Genomic DNA, 20095 nt, shown 5'->3' on the forward strand with positions numbered 1-20095 from the left:
AAAGTGTTTAATTGAATAGATTGACTCCAGTACCTATTTTTTAAGTCTGGTACTTATTCTATCAGTCTCTCTTGATGAACCACTTAGTTACAAGAATGTAAACAAACCAACACCAATTGGCAAGTGGAGGGATGGTAGACAAACATACACATACGTATACACACAGTTTCCATCTACCAGATTCACTCACAGGGTATTGGTTGGCCTAGGGTGATAGAAAAAGATATTTGTATGAGGTGCTACACAGCAGGACTGAACCCCAAACCATGAGATTGCAAAGTAAGCTTCTGAATCACACAGCCATGACTGTGCCTATAAGGATGCTGTTTAAATGTTTACCAAATAATTTGATCTTTATCCTTTATGGCTATTGTGATAGAACTCATATTAGATAGCTGCTGCTTCTTATCACCTCCCTTAGGAGATACACACAACACTATATTATTATGAAGATTTACCCATGTTGTTATACACTGCTAGTTACAATGCACTTCCTTGCCTTGTTATAGCTTTTGAATGAAGCTGCCTTGCTGGCTTGGCCGGGAGGCCAATATTCCTCATGAATGGAATGTCAGTCAATTACGTGGTTACCCATTTACAGCTGAGTAGACTGATGCAACAATAAATGATGGTTTGCTCAAGAACACAATGCCCTTCTGGTCTGGGAATCAAAATTACAATTTTGTGATTGTGAGTGTGTCACCCTAACCACTAAGCCACACACCTTCATTATATATATTATAAAGGTATGATTCAGGGATCTGAGTGTAGGAAGTTTGTAAGCTTCAAGCAGCGAGTGGTCGGTATAAGACTGAAGATTCTTCTCAATTCTGCATTTTATATGTGTGTATGTATGTGTTAATTTATGAGAGATAAAGAGATTGCATACTGTTTGTCTTAGAGAAATTCATAAATTAACATATACAAGACTCCACCTAATTCCCCCACTACAATTTAATATGGAGAGATAACAAGAGTTATCTCCCCATGGTACCTAATTATAGATAGTGGGACAGAGTCAGAGATACAGAAAAGTCTTGTTGTGTTATGACCTAGAGATGCTTATTCAGCCAGCTTAACAGGGTGTGTTCCAAAAATAGAGTAGCATTTGAAAAGATTTTACATAAAAATCTTAATAGACAAATGGGACGTAGGATTTTTTTGGGGTTCCTTACTACCTACAGCACTTCATTGTCTTGAATTCTTCTGTCTATATTCTCTTTCTTTCTCCTGTAAATTTAGAATTATTATTATTGCTGTTGTTGTTGTTGTTCTTGGTATAATAAATGTTGCTGGCAGTCTGTAAGAAGGAATACTTAGCAGCATTTCTTTTGACTCTTTATATTTCGAGTTCAAATCCTGCAGAAGTCAACTTTGCATTTCATCCTTTTGAGATCGATAAAATGAGTACCATTTGAGCACTGGAGTCAATGTAATCAACTACTCTCTTCTAGAATTGCTGGCTTTATGCTTAAAGAAGAGGGGATTATTATTATTATTATTATTATTATTATTATTATTATTATTATTATTATTATTATTATTGAGAGAACAGTGCATGCCATCAAAGTGAAACTGGGGTAAAATATATGAAGCCCATCCATCATGTCTACCCATCTGATAAGGGTACATCAAGCAAATTCATCACAACCATATGTACATGACATGGTGATCTTATATCAAGATAAACAATGCATGATGTTGCAGGTGGGACCCAGTTAGAATTTTCTTCCAGTCTAGTACCCCATACCACTCAAAAGGTCCCTGAATAAGGGTTGTTTAAGGACATTGAATGAAACACCCAGGTTTCCAGAGGTGAATTATTCAAACCCTAAAGAATTCCTCTCAACACATGGCTATGATGCTCCCCCCACTGCTTCTGCTCATGATCAGAGATGCACATATTGTCAGCCACTATGGGACATGTGTTATTAAACAGAATATTTGCTGTAGCCCATCTTTTATACCGAGACAAAACATGGACATGATAACACTTCCAGTCACTTTATTATTATTATTATTATTAATGATTTGTGTTGTAGAATGTGATTTCCAGAAGCAGTTCCGATGTGGAAATGGAATCTGTATGTCCCACAAACATTGGTGCAACAATGTTAGAGATTGTTCTGATGGTTCTGATGAATTGCCAGGATGTCGTAAGTCATTCTACAATATTTTCCTTCAATATATTTATTTTATGTATGTTATGTTAACTTTTTAACTGTCTTTTTTATGTTGTGTTTTTTTTTAACTATAGCATCTTTGATTGCAAGTTTCAAATGCTCTAGTCAATGGTTCTCCTCATTGTAACAGCAAGAAGGGAAAGTCTGTACAAACTTGTGTGGCATAAATACCAAAAAGCATTTTGTTTGAAACACCACTTGATTGGTTTTCTTGGTGATGTTTATATCATTCACTGTTATACAGCTCCTAAAGGAATACACATGCACATATATACTCACATTATCATCATCATCACTACTCTTTTTAATGTTCATGCCCCTTATTGGTACTGATTGGATGATTTGACAGGATCCAATACATCCAAGGACTGCATCAGGCTCCTGTGTCTACTTTAGCATAGATTATACAGCTGGAGACCTTTCCCAATGCTATTTACTTTATAGAGTGTACTTGGGGGCTCTTTTTGTGCCACCAGCAGCTTGCAACAGGAACATGAGAGAAGTAGCTTTATGCTAAGAGATGCTGACTATGTACCTTCTCATATCTACTTCTCAGTAAACTCACAAAACTTCCATTCTTTTCTAGTATCCCACCTCAACTTAGATCTTATATTTCTGTAAGTTAAGATTATCATCTCTATCCTCCATATGATATATTGTACAGTTAAGATGTATCATTCTTGTTTTACATATGAAGTATCTGTGAGCTAAGATTTATCTTCCTTGTGCTAGAAATGGTACATCTTAACTCACAAATATCTGTGAGTTAAGATGTATGCCTACAGTTCTAAAGCTGTTATATCTGAGAATTAAGATGCATCTTCCTGTACTACAGATGATATATTCCAGAGTTAAAACGTGGTGTCTTCATACAACATTTGGTGTATCTTAAAGTTAAAATGTTATATTACCTTGTACCTGTAGTACAAGGTAATATAACTGAAAGTTAAGATCTATTATCTCTGTATTACAAATGAGTTAAGATCTATCCTTCAAGTGCTAATATCTGTCCTCACTGTTCTACTGAGGAGATAGGATTTGTTCTCATTGTACCACAGATGAGTTAAGATCTATCCTTGCACTACAGATGAGGTGAGATTTATCCTCTCTATATAACAGATAATCTATTTGAGAATTTAGACCTAACATCTTTGTATTACAGATGAGTTAAGATCTGTTCTCTCTGTATTACAGATGACTTAAAATCTATTTTTCATATACTTCAGATCAGTTAAGCTCTATCATTCATTTACTACAGATATTATATTTGAGAGTTAAGACATTTATTGTTTACTATGTTTCATTATCATTTTAGAATGTCTTGGTACCCAGTTCCATTGTAAACTGTCTGGAGAATGTATTCCTGGAGAATCTTACTGTGATGGTCATGCTCTATGTCAAGATCTCACTGATGAACCACACAATTGTAGTAAGTTATCAAGAATTGTCTATAATACTTTTAAGATCAAAACTATTGACACCTCACACCTGCAACGTTTTGTTTTCATTTTCTGACATAATCCCCACTCCCCACTCCCTACTCACTACTACACAGTTTAATTGCAATTAAAGGAGGGCTTGCGTGGAAATTAACTAATGTTGTTTCTCAAAGTGCTGCTGCACAATTAAATCCAAAAGACCTAGTATTCAGCAATAAAGCAGAGTTAATAATAATAATAATAATAATAATCCTTTCTATTATAGGCACAAGGCCTGAAAATTGGGGGATGGGGATAGTTGATTACATCGATCCCAGTACTCAACTAGTACTTCATTTATCGACCCCAAAAGGATGAAAGGCAAAGTTGACCACAGTGGAATTTGAACTCAAAACATAGTGATTGGCAAAATACTGCTAAACATTTCGTCCAGCATGCTAATGATTTTACCAGCTCACCACCTTAATAATAATGATAATAATAATGATATAATAATAATAATAATAATAATAATAATAATAATAATAATAATAATAATAATAAAGAAGTAATTTTACTATAGAGTATTGATGAATATTTGATATACTGTCTACATTAGTTCTTCCTTAGTAGTAGCTTGAGTAGTGCTGGTGATGGTAGTAGTAACAGCACTTTGTGTGGTGGTGGTGGCGGTGGGGGTATAGATGATAGAAATTGTAATAGTCATGGTGGTAGTAGTAGTAATAATAGTATTGGTGGTGAGAGTAGAAAGTAGTAGGGTGACGTAAATGGTGTTAAAAGAAATGAAGAACCAGTTCATCAAACTCTTCTTTTTTTTTCTTTCTTCTTCTTTCCCTTTAGCATGCAACCCCAAATGGCACATAGAATGTGCCAACCATAGATGTCTTCCAAAGTCTTTCAAATGTGATGGAATTAATCAATGTGGAGATTTCAGTGATGAAGTAAATTGCAGTAAGTGTTTCACCATTTTATCTCTTTAGTTATTTATTCACATAACAGCACAATTACCAAATATTTTATTCTTAAATTGTAAAGTATCATCATCATCAGTTAAAGTCCGCTTCCCATGCTGGCATGGGTTGAACGATTTGAGTGAGGACTGGCGAACCAGATGGCTGCACCAGGCTCCAATCTGATCTGGCAGAGTTTCTACAGCTGGATGCCCTTCCTAATGCCAACCACTCCAAGAGTGTAGTGGGTGCTTTTACATGCTACCGGCACGAGGGCCAGTCTGGCAGTACTGGCCACTGCCATGCTCAAACGGTGTTTTTTACATGCCACCTGCATAGGAGTCAGTCCAACGGCACTGGCAATGACCTCGCTCAAATGTTTTGTTCACGTGCCAGTAAGGCAACGCAGGTAATGATCACGCTCAAATGGTACTTTTTAAGTGCCACCGGCATGGAAGCCAGGCAGCTGCTCTGGCAGTGATCCTGCTCAGATGGAGCTGTTAGCACTCCACTGGTATGAGTGCCAGTCATCGAATTTGGTTCAATTTCAATTTCACTTGCCCCAACAGGTCTTCACAAGCAGAGTTTAGTGTCCAGTGAAGGAAGGTTGGCATAGGTGCCAGTCGAATTTGGTTTGATTTCGATTTCACTTGCCTCAACAGGTCTTCGCAAGCTGAGTTTTGTGTACGCATAAGTGGGCTGTCCATGGATGTTAACTGGCTGGGTATGATCAATATTACACACACATTAAACATATTCTTTTATTCTTTATTTGTTTCAATCATTTGACTGTGGCCATACTGGGGTACTACCTTGAAGGGTTTTAGTTGAACAAATCGACCCCAAGACTTTTTTAAGCCTGGTACTATTCTATCAGTCCCTTTTGCTGAACTGCTATGTTATGGGGATGTAAACACACCAACACCGGTTATCAGTTGGTGGAGATGGACAAATACACACATACACTTGCACATGCACATACACTCACACACGCACACACACACACATATATATATGACAGGCTTTCAGTTTCAGTCAACGAAATTCACTCACAAGGTTTTGGTTGGCCTGAGGCTATAGTAGAAAACTTTTGATCAAGGTACCATGCAGTGGGACTGAACCTGGAACCATGTGGTTGGGAAGCCAAATTTTTACTACACAGCCATGCCTATATGATAAAATATTATAAACAGAAGTTTATATCAGTTTTCTTTTGTGTACATTTCACCATTGTGATTGTTTGAGATCTCTGCATTGGTTGTCTCATTTGATGTCTGTAGCATAATGCAATAAGATGTTCTCCTAATGATCTGCAGTGGTTCAGCATCCAATTGTACTTGGAACATCCAATGCAGAGATTCCAGACAACCACAATGATGAAATCTATAATATGTAGGAAAACAAACAATATAAACTTGTGTTTAGTATAATTTCTCTTACATTTGCTCTGCATAACATAACCAGTTATTGCAATTAATATAATAGTAAATGACCACTACATTGGAAGCAGATTGGATGATGACAATCTACAAGGAACTCTAAACTCAGAAGTAGGAATCATACATCTAACTGTACACACAAGATATACTATGTATGTATGTATGTATGTATGTATGTATGTATGTATGTATGTATGTATGTATCTATCTTCTATTTTTTAATTATCATAAATCTTCCACTGAGGAGGGAACTGGTTTCCAACAAAGATATGAGGCTCCATCTTTGGGATGTTGTCAACACAAACAAATTCACATTTGGAACTTGAGAAAAGTCTTGCATATTTTTAGTGTTCCACTCACAGATCGCACTTGTAATGTACGAATTAGCCTGTCAGTTTCTCATTCTGAAAATCCCAGTTTATCCAGATCCTCCTTTAAGCATTTACTATGTATGTATGCATGCATACATGGAGGTGCGTGGCTTAGTGGTTAGGGTGTCAGCGTCATGATCATAAGATTGTGGTTTCGATTCCTGGACCGGGTGACGCGTTGTGTTCTTGAGCAAAATACTTCATTTCATGTTGCTCCAGTCCACTCAGCTGGCAAAAATGAGTAACGCTGCAATGGACTGGTGTCCTGTCCAGCTGGGGAACACATATGCCATTGAAACTGGGAAACCAGGCCCATGAGCCTGGCTAAGCTTTAAAAGGGTGCATTTATTTATTTTTATGCATGAATACATGTATGCATGTATGCATCTTATATGTATGTCATTATTCAGTTTTATTTCAAGATTTCTTACCAATAAAGACAAAGAGCTGGTTTCTAACCTAGATTTCATGACTCCTTCATTGGAATTTTAACAACATCAACAGAAGAAATAATGGAAGAGCTCAAGTGAGCTAATGGTGTTTCTTACATTGATGCTGAGCAGAGGAATCCTTGAAGATCAATGATCAGGATCATCAAACTCTATGAAGAGAGTAACTGCAATGCATCCATAGTGGTGGCATCCATGGTTGTGTAATCAGTTAATAAAAGATTCACTGTGACTCAAGCTCCCAATTCGAATTCATAATAATGGAATTGATGGCAACAAAGTGTCATGGGAATCTGCAAAAAAAACAACAACAAAAAAATAAAGGCGTAGGAGTGGCTGTGTAGTAAGTAACTTGCTTACCAACCACATGGTTCCGGGTTCAGTCCCACTGCATGGCACCTTGGGCAAGTGCCTTCTACTATAGCCTCAGGCCGACCAAAGCCTTGTGAGTGGATTTGGTAGACGGAAACTGAAAGAAGCCGCTCATATATATGTATATATATATATATGTATGTGTGTGTGTATATGTTTGTGCATCTGTGTTTGTCCCCCACCCAACATCACTTGACAACCGATACTGGTGTGTTTACATCCCGTACCTTAGCGGTTCGGCAAAAGAGACCGATAGAATAAGTACTAGGCTTACAAAGAATAAGTCCTGGGGTCGATTTGCTCAACTAAAGGTGGTGCTCCAGCATGGCCACAGTCAAATGACTGAAACAAGTAAATGAGTAAAGAGAGTAAAGAAAAACAGTGTATATATCTATGTCACTGGTCTGGAGAGTCTACAGAGGTCATGGACACTGACCCCTACTCCATTGACTTATACAATATTGCAGGAATGATGAGTCAACTGGCAGGAGACCTAGGAGTAGGCCTAGAATGAGATGGTTGGATAATATTCAAAGTCTCAGCTGGTGATGCTGATGCTTGGGAATCCAACAGGAAAGTGTAATAATGGTTGCTTCTGATAACAATCTACTTCTATGACCCTCCCAGAAATAGTGGTGGAAAAATGGATGGATGGATGTCAAAGAGTAAAGCTGGATAGGGGGTGGAACAGTGCTGGATATAGGTGTAAGCTAAACAAGTTACAATTTGAGACTTACAATTAGCTGGGCTTGGAATGATTAAAAGATATGCTTATAATTTTTGTGAGATCTGATGTAAATGTTTAATGGGAAACTTCCAAACTTTATGTAGCTTAGAGTCCCCACCCCCACCCATTGTAACAGCATTAAAGAACCTCAGGAAAAGCAATGCACTGAGGTCACAACATACAAAATCTTAGCATAGATCAGCACTAAGACACTGGAACAAGACATGGACCTCCAGCCTGTTGAATCCTGTTGAAACATGCAGCCCATACCAGGATGGAAAGTGGACATACGGTTATTATAATTTAATCAGGAAAATGTCCCTAGAATCACCTTATCCCAACAAAAAGGATAATTAAATTAACTATTTTGTACAGGTATGGCTGTGTAGCTAAAAAGCTTGTTTTGCAAGTTTTGGGTTCTGTGCCACTGCCTGGTACCTTGGGTAAGTGTCTTCTATTATAGCTCTGGGTTGACCAATGCCTTGTGAGTGAATTTGCTGGCCTTTGTTTTGTTTTTTTTTTCAATTTTTTTTATTGGTGTCCATTTTTGTCCAATTCTCTTTCTATTGTCTTCCAGCTTGTTTTGGCAGTGATTACAAATGTAAGAATGGGATGTGTCTTCCTATAATGAAGGTCTGTAATGGTCAACCAGACTGTGCTGATGGTGATGACGAATCAAGTGACTGCAGTATGTAGATCATTCTAACTCTTTTGTTATTATATTTCTGTTCTTGCCTTTGATTCAATTAATTTTAAAAATTATGAAGAATTTAGTGAAATAACTGTCATTGTTAAGGTGATGTTTGGAACATGAATTACTATGAAATTTTGATTGGAATTTCTATTTTAGAACACTTTGAAACAGAAAATTTTTATCACAAAACCAGGGATGCTCTCAGCCCTGGTTGATATCAAAAGGATAAGGTTTAAAAAATATGCACAACTTAATGTTTTTGTTGCCATATTTTCTGTTGAAATATATTTCCTTTATTTAACTTAATTTTGAAAATAATGAAGAATATAGCAAAATAATTTTGCCATTTTACTTAGAACATAAATTGACATAATTTTAATATAAAGTTTTAATAAAGAATTTAATAAGGTATCTTTGTACTTATTGAGGTGGTGTTTGGAACATAAATTAACATAATTTTAAAATGAGGTTTTAATAAAGAATTTAGATGATGAGGATGAACTTTGTGCTTATTGAAGTGGTGTTTGGAACATAAATTATCATGAATTTTTGTTGGAAGGTTTGAATTTGGATGATTTTAAAACAAGGGGTTTGTATTAGGGAGTTAAGGTTAATGTTGGGAGGAGGATTACTGGATTGCTTTGCCAAAGGGTTCCACAAGGTAAAAGAAGACATGGCCGACCAAAGGAAATGTGGCGGAGAACAATAACAAAAGATCTTAATAGCTGAGGGTTAACAATTGAAGAAACTGTCAAGGATGCTTTCAGTGTTGGAAGATGGAATGATCTTACTGTTGCCTCAAGTGCCACAAGACACAATGAGAACCAAATGTGATGTTGGGAGGATAAGTACCAAAAGAGTAAACAAACAATTTACATACACTCTCAGACCAACTTCATTTCATTACATCATCGTTGTTCTTAAGGTTAACCCTGACCCAGTGCACCTTTGGTCAAAATTATTCCATCCATGACCTTCTCATCTTACTTTTCTCTTCAGTCATAATATATTTATGATTACATTATCCAATGTATCCTTTGTTTTTGTTGCTTTTTTTTTTCGATTGTTTATAAACACAATACAATATGATGTAACAGATATTTAGTTGCTATTTTTAGGAAGTTGGGTAACCACATATAGGATTTATAAGTTCCATCTCCATTCAATTTCATGATACTTATACAATGTTTATTAATTAAGGACCTAAAGTAATATTCAAAGGATTCTTAACTATCTGAAAAGGGATCTGAGTTCCCAAACCACAGATTGAATTTGACATTTATGGGTGCAATTGTGGTTAAGAAGTTTGCTCCTTAATCACATGCTTTTGAGTTCAATCCTGCTGCATGGCACCTTGGGCAAGTGTCTTCTTCTATGGCCTTGTAAGTGGATTTGGTAGATGGAAACTGACAGAAGCCTGTAATATATACATGTGTGTGTTGACATTGCATGATTGTTGTAAATGAATGTCACTGTTAGACAAGCACTGCCCTTCATTTTCAGTATCTTGTGAGACCATGTCTGGCCATGGGGAAATATAACTTTACTTGAAAACAGGCAAGGGTTGGTAACAGGAAGGGCATTCAGCTAAGAATACTTGCCTCAATGAATTCTATCAGGCCCATGTCCATGTAAATATGGAAAAGTGAATATTAAAATGATGATGATGATGATGATGATGATGATGGTGATGAATAATAACAACAGAAATAACTATCCCTTTTTGTTCTCATACAGCTCATTCCACTCTCATATGATATCAAGACAAAGAATCACACACACACACACACACATGCATATGCCAACTCTTTGAAGCTGTTATTTAAATCATATGAGATCTGTGTGAAGCTTCATAACTGCAACAACGGCAACAACATCAATAACTATATATTCTCTGACCAAATGAAGATATAATGTACAATCTCATTTATCTGATTGTGGAACAATCCAAATTTAATAATGGCATGATTTGTCCAGTATTGAATTCCCTCTTGTTATTTAAATAATATTAGAAATGAAACAAAGAATGCACAAGTTGATAAAGCAGGAATGACTTGATATAGACATAAATTAATTCTAATATTAATAGTAATAATAATAATAGTAATCCTTTCTACTATAGGTACAAGGCTTAAAATTTTGTGTAGAGGGTATAAGTCATTTTCATTGACCTCAGTGCTCATCTAATTCTTATTTTATTGATCCTGAAAGGATAGCAAACTTTGCCTTCCATTCTTTTGAGGGGTCAATAAAATAAGGAGCAGTTGAGTACTGGGGTCGATGTAATCAACTAACCCTACAGTCTGTAATTGCTGGCATTGTGTTATAGTAGAAAGGATTATTATTATTGTCATTGTTGTTGTTGTTGTTGTTATTATTATTATTATTATTATTATTATTATTATTATTATTATTATTATTATTATTTATTATTATTATTCTGCTGGGGTCAGTTTTGCCTTTCATCCTTTCGGGGTTGATAAATTAAGTTCCATTGAAACACTAGTCCCCTACCTCCAAATTTCAGGCCTTGTGCCTATAGTAGAAAGGATTATTATTATTAAAAAATAATAATGATAATAATGACTCCTGCGGTTGAGAAGTTTGCTTCCAACCACATGATTCCAGGTTCAGTCCCACTGTATGCCACCTTGGGCAAGTGTCTTCTTTTATAGTCCCAGGTCAACCAAAGCCATGTGAATAGATTTCACACTGAGAAAATGCACCTGCTGCATCTGTAAACACACACATACATTATATGTATATGTATGTATGTATGTATGTATGTATGTATGTATGTATGTATGTATGTGTACACACATTTTTCTATGTGTGATAGTTTACATCTGTAATCATGCAAAAGTTTGGCAGTCCCAGTTTCTCATATCAACAAATCATCCAGGCACTTCATGCCTTCAAAACTGTGTGAAATAAGTGATCTCTTACTAGAAAAACAGGTGAGAATTAGCCCCTGGAAGGGCATCTGACTGTAAAAGAATTCCTCAACATATTCTTCCAACCCATGCAAGCATGGAAAAGCAGATATAGAACAAATAAATGAAATAACTAATATTATCTCAAGCCAAACTGAGTTTGGTATTCTTTTCCCATATATTTCTGTTTGCTACTGTGTTAGATCAGCAAAAGGGTGGTTAAGAAGCTCACTTTGCAACCATATGGTTTTGGGTTCAGTCCCACTGTATGACACCATGGGCAAGTATCTTGTACTTTAAGAAGTATATATTTTAGTTAAAATATATTAAAGAATAAGCTACATTTATAGGTTCTGGAATTTAAAGCTTCTTGATGAATCAACAGAAATTTGTGCATGTGTGTGTATGTATATGTGTGAGTATGTATGTCTGTCTGTCTGTCTGTCTGTATGTATGTATGTATCTATGTATGTATGTATCTATGTATGTATGTATATATATATATATAAAAGAAAAGAAAATGTTTTTCTAACAGAAAATGCTAAGATTCAATTAACTACTACACTACCCATCTATCCTTCTACCATTCCACTTCACTCTTCTAAACTTGAAAGAATTCCTTTGCCACACTTTGTTGTAAACATGCCTTTGTGTACGATCAACTATAATAATGTCTGTGCATTGCCCACACTGCTGTCTACAGCATATAGTTTAGTGGGTTGTGATGTGCAATAAACCAGTAAACAACACCTGTAATATTGTAGTTTAGCTACTGTGTTGTGTTGTTATATTATATGGGTTCCATTTATCTATGCATGTGTGTGTGTGTGTGTGTGTGTGTTGGTGTAGAATAATGAGTGTGTTTGGGCTAATTGTGATAGATTGCCTGCAGTACTAAATAGATTTGTTTCACCACACAATGAAGTTGTATTAATATAGACTTAAAATAGCTTCGATAGCATGCAGAGTCTCTCTCTCTCTCTCTCTCTCTCTCTCTCTCTCTCTCTCTCCTCTCTCTCTCTCTCTCTCTCATTCTCTCTTGCTCTCTATTTCATTATCACACAATCCCTCTATCAGTCACTTCTCTTTTTTGTCATTCACTCTATCTTGTCTGTCTACCTGTCTGCCTGTCTTTCTCAGTTTCCCCCTCCTCTCTCTCTCTCTCTCTGTTACTCTCTGTGTGTCCCTTTCTCTCTGTTTGTCACTCTCTCACTCTCTGTGTCACTCACTCATTCACTCACTCACTCTCTCTGTCTCTCACTCTATTTTATTGTCACATTCTTGCTTACACACTTTCTCACTGTCACTCACTTTCTCTCTTCCTTTCTCTCTCTCTCTCTCCCTCTCCCCCTCTCTCTCTTACTCCTTATTTCAGTCTCTCACCCACTTTCAATCTAATTGACAACACTCACTCATTTTCACCCTTTCAATTTATCTGTCTGTCTGTCTGTCTCCCTGTCACTCACTCTCAAAATGTGGGAAAGAAGGTGGAAGAGGAAATAAAAGAGGAAAAAATAGATTATTTTTTCAGAGGATCTGAAATATTGCCTGAAGGAAATTAAAATTCACACACACACACACACACACACCACACACACACACACACACACACACACACACACACACCCAATCTTACAATCACATACACAAGTACTCACACAAGTATACAAAGAGAAACACACACACAAACAGAAGCACAAACTTAGAAATACACATGCATACACAAATACTCACACACACACACATATATACATAGAAAATAATTACACATATATCATTAATTATGCACTTAAAGAACTCATAAATGTATAGCTATACACATAGTATAGTGAACTGTGCATGAAGGCATTCATGTTATTCATCTACACAGCATTTTTAGTATACTTACAATTTGTCTGTTCTTATATCTGTCTGTCTGTCTGTCTGTCTATCTATCTATCTGTCTATTTCTCCTTCTGTCTCTCACTATATGTCTGTCTCTTAGTTTGTCTAAACATGGAAGACTTCCGAGATGCATCCATACATAGCTACATGCTTACATACATGTATGCATGATAGAAGTCAGCTCAATAATGAGTATTACCATCTTTTGTTAATGAGCTTGCAAAGCAAAGATGACTTTTTAATCCAGCTGATGTTGTGCATAAATATCTCTTCTCAGTCAAATGCCATACAGAATCATGACAACTGACTTCTTTGTGTACAGTCAAATGTCTCTTCAGACCACGAAATCAAAGGACATTTACATTTTACATGATTTCTACCTACACCTCAAAATATTTTCTATCTTAATGAACTATAGTGTAACTGAAACAATACATACACACCTATAAATACATGCAAAAACACATAATACATATGCACACATTATAAATGCACATACATACAAATGATGCATACAAATACATACACAATTATATACCTATAGACACATATACATACATATAGATACACATACATATACACACATGCACCATTTTATGAAACCAATATTACACTATACTTAGAAATGCACATGCATACACAAATGCTCACACACGCACACGCACTTACACACACACACACACACACACAAACACACACATATATACATAGGAAAATAATTACACATGTGGTCTTTTAACCTTTTAACTCTATTTGAAAATTACTGTTGTTCAATCCTACCTCTTGGTTTAATCATTATACCTCTAGCTGAATGTTCCCTATTGAATTCATTTATATTATATTTTTTATATGTAAGCATGAAAGAAGTCAGCTCAATAACGAGTATTACCATCTTTTGCTAATGAGCTGCAAAACAAAGATGACTTTTTAATCCAGCTGATGTTGTGCAGCTTTTACTAAGACTATTACATAAATATCTCTTCTCAGTTAAATGCCATGCAGAATCATGACAACTGACATTGCGTATAGTCATATGTCTCTTCAGACCACGAAATCAAAGGACATTTACATTTTACATGATTTACAGGCACATGTAGACATACAGACATACATATATAGTTATGTATTATACCCAAACGATCACATGCACACACATGTACTTATGCACATACTGTTGTGGGTGTGCAGTAAGAAGTTTTCTTCTCAATCACATGGTTCTGGATTCAGTCTTTCTGTGTAGCACTTTGGCCAGGTGTCTTTTATTATAGCCCCAGGCTGATCAAAGCCTTGTAAGTAGAGTTGGCAGAGTGAAACTGAAAGAAGCCTGTCATATATATATATATATATATATACACATACATGCATATATACATACATACATACATATATATATATAAATTTATAGTGTAATATTGGATTCATAAAATGGTGTGTATATATGTATGTGTATCTATATGCATGTATATGTGTCTATAGGTATATATGTGTGTGTATTTGTATGCATACATTTGTATGTATGTGTATTTATAATGTGTGCATATGTATTATTGGATCCTTTCGGTTTGAACGGCAGTTTTTAACATAATTTCTAGGTAACTAAAAAATTTTAAACTTCATATACTGGTAGAATGTGTCAAATAAAACATCTTTTTCTCTTGGATTTCTTGAGAAAATAGTAGTTTGTAAGTTTAACGTAGTTAATTTCTTGAATTTCGGCAATTTCAACCAATCAATGACGTCTATTGAGGTAAAAACAATTTCTGCGTCCTTTACTGAACGACAACATCCTGTGGTGCTGAGTTATTTTGTCACTGCTATTTATATGGAAAGCGTGTGTATAAAATTATTTATGTCTCTTTGTATGTATTTATAGGTGTGTATGTATTGTTTTAGTTACATTATAGTTCATTAAGATAGAAAATATTTTGAGGTGTAGGTAGAAACTCTGATGAAAATTAAGGTCCATAAGTTTTATGTGTGGTCTTCTAACCTTTTAACCCTATTTGAAAATTACTGTTGTTCAATCCTACCTCTTGGTTTAATCATTATACCTCCAGCTGAATGTTCCCTATTGAATTCATTTATATTATATTTTTTATATGTACTTTTATACACTTTTTAAAACTACATATTTTTTATTTCTATAACTACTTCCTCTCCTTATCCCTTCCTGTTTTTTGTAAACATTAAAAAGGTCAATACCTTGAACTTAGATCCAGTACCTTAATTGATATGAAGCGACATATATTTATTTTTACTGACTAGACCAAGCTAATTTTATCTTATTTTGGTCTTCCATACATTGTATATATAAAGAAAACATTCTATAACATACTTAGAGTTGAAACATTGATATAACCATGCTGTTCTGGTGATCTAGTGAGCTAGCTTTCTTTATCTGCATTTAACTGTGAATATATAATTGTATTGTATAATGCATAGCATGCAGATGTATAAACATAATTTATCATACATGAAATTATTATTACATGAAGAAGGCTGTGTAAAAACCATAATTCTAAGGATGACAAGTGGTCATCCTTAAATAAATATATTCACCTCTCATACCTCCTGACTTTTTATGGTTAATGTATGTGTGTGTGTGTCAATTTTATCCCCTACCACCACTTGACAACTATTGTTGGCTTGTTTACATCCCTGTAACTTAGTTGTTTTGCATAAGAGACCAATAAAGTAAGTATCAGTCTTTAAAAATAAATACTGGAGTTAATTTGTTCAACTACACCTTTCAAGGCAGTGCCACAGCATGGCTGTTGTTCAATGACTGAAACAAGCAGTAAAAAATAAGGATAAAAGGTATATAGTCTATGTTTGCATGGAATTTGTTGAGACAGATTTTCTCTGACTTGATATCCTTCTTGTTGCCAACCCTTATCTCTTATCATGGAAGGTTTGAAACAAAAGATACTGCTTGTGAAACAGTGACATTCACTTACAACTATCACACAATGTCAAGACAAGGAAACACAAACCTTCACACCCACACAGGTGTATGGGATAAAAACACACGCACACACACACACACACACACACACACACACACACACACACACACACACACACACACTCACACACAACAGGCTTCTATCAGTTTCTCTCTAGAAAATCTACTTACAAGGATTTATTTGGCATAGGGCTATTGTCCTAGTTTGTGTTAACAGAAATATATGAAATAAGGTAGTGAGCTGGCAGAAATGTTAGCACACTGGACAAAATGCTTAGCGGTATTTCATCTGCTGTTACATTCTGAGTTCAAATTCCGCTGAGGTCAACTTTGCCTTTCATCCCTTCAGGGTCGATAAATTGAGTACCAGTTACACACTGGAGTTGATGTAATCAACTTAATCCCTTTGTCTGTCCTTATTTGTCCCCTTGTGGGCAATAAAAAATAAAAAATATGAGTTAGTTGTCATATTGGGCCTTAGGTATTACCAAATAGGTCTTGTGAGTTATTAAAGTGTGTTTTATCAACAAGGGTTTTGTGTATGTTGTCAAAACAAATCTTAGGTATTGTCAAAATTGATCTCATATGTTATCAAAATATTTTTAGTCAAAGTGGGGCTTGTGTATTTCAAAACAAATCTTGTCAGAGAGTACTTTGTTAAAATGTATTTTGTCAAAATGGGCTTTGTATGTTGTCAAAACTAATTTTGTGTATTGTCAAAATGAACATTGGGTCAAATGGTGTGTTGTCAAAATAGGTAGTTTTCTGGCTAAAAATATTTTTTTAACCCTTTAGCATTGAAATTGGTCATACCTGGCTTAAATATTCTGCCTGTTTTATCTTCAAACTGGCCAGATCTAGCCTCTCACATCTACTCTATGATACCATTCTAAAGCTAAATGATCTCATCATTGAAATCTCAAAGCTGTAAGATAATGCAAGATTAATTCAAAACAATGTGAATAAATAAGCATTACATTTGACAGAGTAATCTTAATACTAAGGGTTAATATTTCTTTATGATATTAGAAATAATTTTTCTTCTTTTAAAGCTTGCCGAGAAGGTCAGTTTCGCTGTAACAGTGGACAGTGTGTCCTTTCAACTGATCGATGTAATGGACTACAGAACTGCCTTGACCAATCAGATGAAATGAATTGCGGTTTGTCTCTTTTTGTTGTTATTGTTTCCCTTTTTATATTTTTATTATTTTTTTTCCCTACTGCCCCTGTAAAATAGGGGTCACATCTATTAATATCACCTGAAATTATAAACTCTCACCAAACATATGAACCATAAATATGCATGTGTGTGTGTGTATACATATATATATATATATATATATATATACATATATGTATATACATATATATATATATATATATATATATATATATATATATACATATACATATACATATATATATATATATATATATATATATATATATATATATATATATGTACAACTTTGTGTATGTGTGTGAGAGATTATTTTAGGATTAAAAATAACAATTAGATGACAATTAGAGATTATTTTTACCATGGTAATTTAGGCAAAGGGACTAAAGTGTAATTATCACACCTCTTTCTCATTAGTCCCCCAACACCTGTATAAGTATTTTTGTCTCACTGCCCCCACCACTACCACATTATTGACTACAACTTTTGGTTTAATAATTCTCTTATTTCATCATTTTTGCGAATATTTTGTTACTATTGTTGTTGTTACTCTTGTTAGTGCTGCAGCTTCTATTTTTGTCGTTGCTGCTGCTAATGTTGTTAATAATGTTGCTAATGCTGCTGCAGCTGATAATGTTGTTAATGTGGTTGTTGCTAATGTTACTGTCAACTATATCTTCTATAATACATGTGTTCTAAAATTGTGTTAATGTTGTTGCCCCTTCTAGTATTTATATCTTTCATGCGTGTGTGTGTGTGTGTGTGTGTGTGTGTGGTACATTTATGCTGCCGAGTGTAACAACTAGTTGTATTTGATGTTCCCTGTTGTCGTGGGCTACTACAATGGAGTCAATAAAGTTTGAGTGGTGCTTCTTAAGTCTGTTTCAAATAAGGTTTCCAGGTGAATGATGTAGGCTCTTTTTGCAGTTGTGCATCTACAAGAGGAAAATGATGGAAGGATGTGAATGTAATATCATAAATGTATGTATGTTCTTGAATTTCCTCATTTTGGATATGTTTCTGCAATGATATTTGTTGCTGAAGCCATCATGTATTCTTTCTTAGATGTATGAGTAATAGCAGCTGTGGCAGTAGTGGTTGTGGTGGTTATAGCAGTGGTACTGTTAAGGGATGAGGGTTGTAATGGTGGTGGTGGTGATTGTGTTGCTAGTAGTGTGATGATATTAGCAATGTCAGTGGTGATGGTGTTGTGAAATCAGATTGTGAGTTGCAAAAGTATAATACCCATGTTAGTAATATTGACACAAGGCCAGCAAGTTCAGCGGATGGGGTAAGTTGATTATAGTGACCCCAGTGATCAACTGGTACTTATTTTATTGACCCTCAAAAGGAGGAAAGGCAAAGTCAACCTCAGCAGAATTTGAACTCAGAACGTGAAGACAGACAAAATGTCACTCAGCATTTTGCCCCATGTGCTAACGACTCTGCCAGCTCATTGTCTTCATACATGTTAGTAATATTAAAGGTGAATAAAGTGACAAGCTTGCATTGGACAGATGCTTAGCAGCATTTCATCTTTCTTTATGTTCTGAGTTCAAATTCCACTGAGGTCGACTTTGCCTTATATCTTTTGGGGGTCAATAAAACCAATACCAGTTTAACACTGGGGTTTGATGTAATCAACTTAGCCCCTTCCTTGAATTTGCTGGCCTTGTGCCGAAATTTGAAACTGATATTAAAGGTTAATCTTTCTCAATAAGGAAGAATGTTCATTGGATGGTAAAGCATCTGTCTGTTGGGATTTTTCTGTTTTAGATTTTTAGAATTACCAAATTTCTGCTGTCCAGTTATTTGATTCAACTAAGCTGTTATAGATACTGACCTCTACTCTTCAGACAAATAAATAAATAAAATAGTTCATTTTCAATGGTGGAACTTAAATTTACATCTCTTGAAGAGTTTAAATTTACAATTCTCACTGGTAACAACAAAGCTCCTGACATGGATGGAAAAATTTGAAAGATTGCTTTGGTACAATAGTAGAACATTTGTGATGCTTACAGATGTCAGTTTGAGTCCCACAAGTAGCCTTAGGCATTTTCTATCCAAAAAGATTTTTAACCCCATATTTACTCACTAGTATTTATAGCTTTGTGTGGAGGCACATGGCCTAGTGGTTAGAGCAGCGGACTCACAGTCGAGGGATCATGGGTTTGAATCTGAGACCGGGCGATGTGTGTGTTTATGAGCGAAACACCTAAGCTCCACGTGGCCCCAGAAGAAGGTAATGGTTAACTTCTGCTGACTCTTTCGCCACAACTTTCTCTCACTCTTTCCTCCTGCATCTTGCAGCTCACCTGAGATGGACTGGTGTCCTGTCCAGGTGGGGAACTTATACTCCAAGGAAACAGGGAATCAAGGAAACTGGCCCTTATGAGCCAGGCATGGCTTGAGAAGGAACAAACATTTATAGCTTTATCTACTTTGAATTCCACAATTAAAAAAGAATTGTTTCACATTTTTCAAAGTTTCTAATTTCTTATGATGC

The 20095-nt window shown here is 35.4% G+C and overlaps 1 protein-coding gene across 6 annotated transcripts in view; it reads left to right on the forward strand.

The window, feature by feature from the left end:
* LOC115212013 (atrial natriuretic peptide-converting enzyme-like) overlaps positions 1-20095 on the forward strand; it is a 154192-nt gene that overhangs the window by 105075 nt on the left and 29022 nt on the right. For all 6 annotated transcript variants that reach the window (XM_036502755.1, XM_036502756.1, XM_036502757.1 and 3 more), the window contains 5 exons: positions 2043-2156; positions 3499-3612; positions 4463-4573; positions 8508-8618; positions 17459-17566. In XM_036502755.1, coding sequence (XP_036358648.1) covers positions 2043-2156; positions 3499-3612; positions 4463-4573; positions 8508-8618; positions 17459-17566 — 558 coding nt within the window. The remainder of the gene's footprint in view (positions 1-2042; positions 2157-3498; positions 3613-4462; positions 4574-8507; positions 8619-17458; positions 17567-20095) is intronic.

Source organism: Octopus sinensis, linkage group LG5 (genome assembly GCF_006345805.1).
Source record: "Octopus sinensis linkage group LG5, ASM634580v1, whole genome shotgun sequence".
NCBI classification, from domain to species: domain Eukaryota; kingdom Metazoa; phylum Mollusca; class Cephalopoda; order Octopoda; family Octopodidae; genus Octopus; species Octopus sinensis.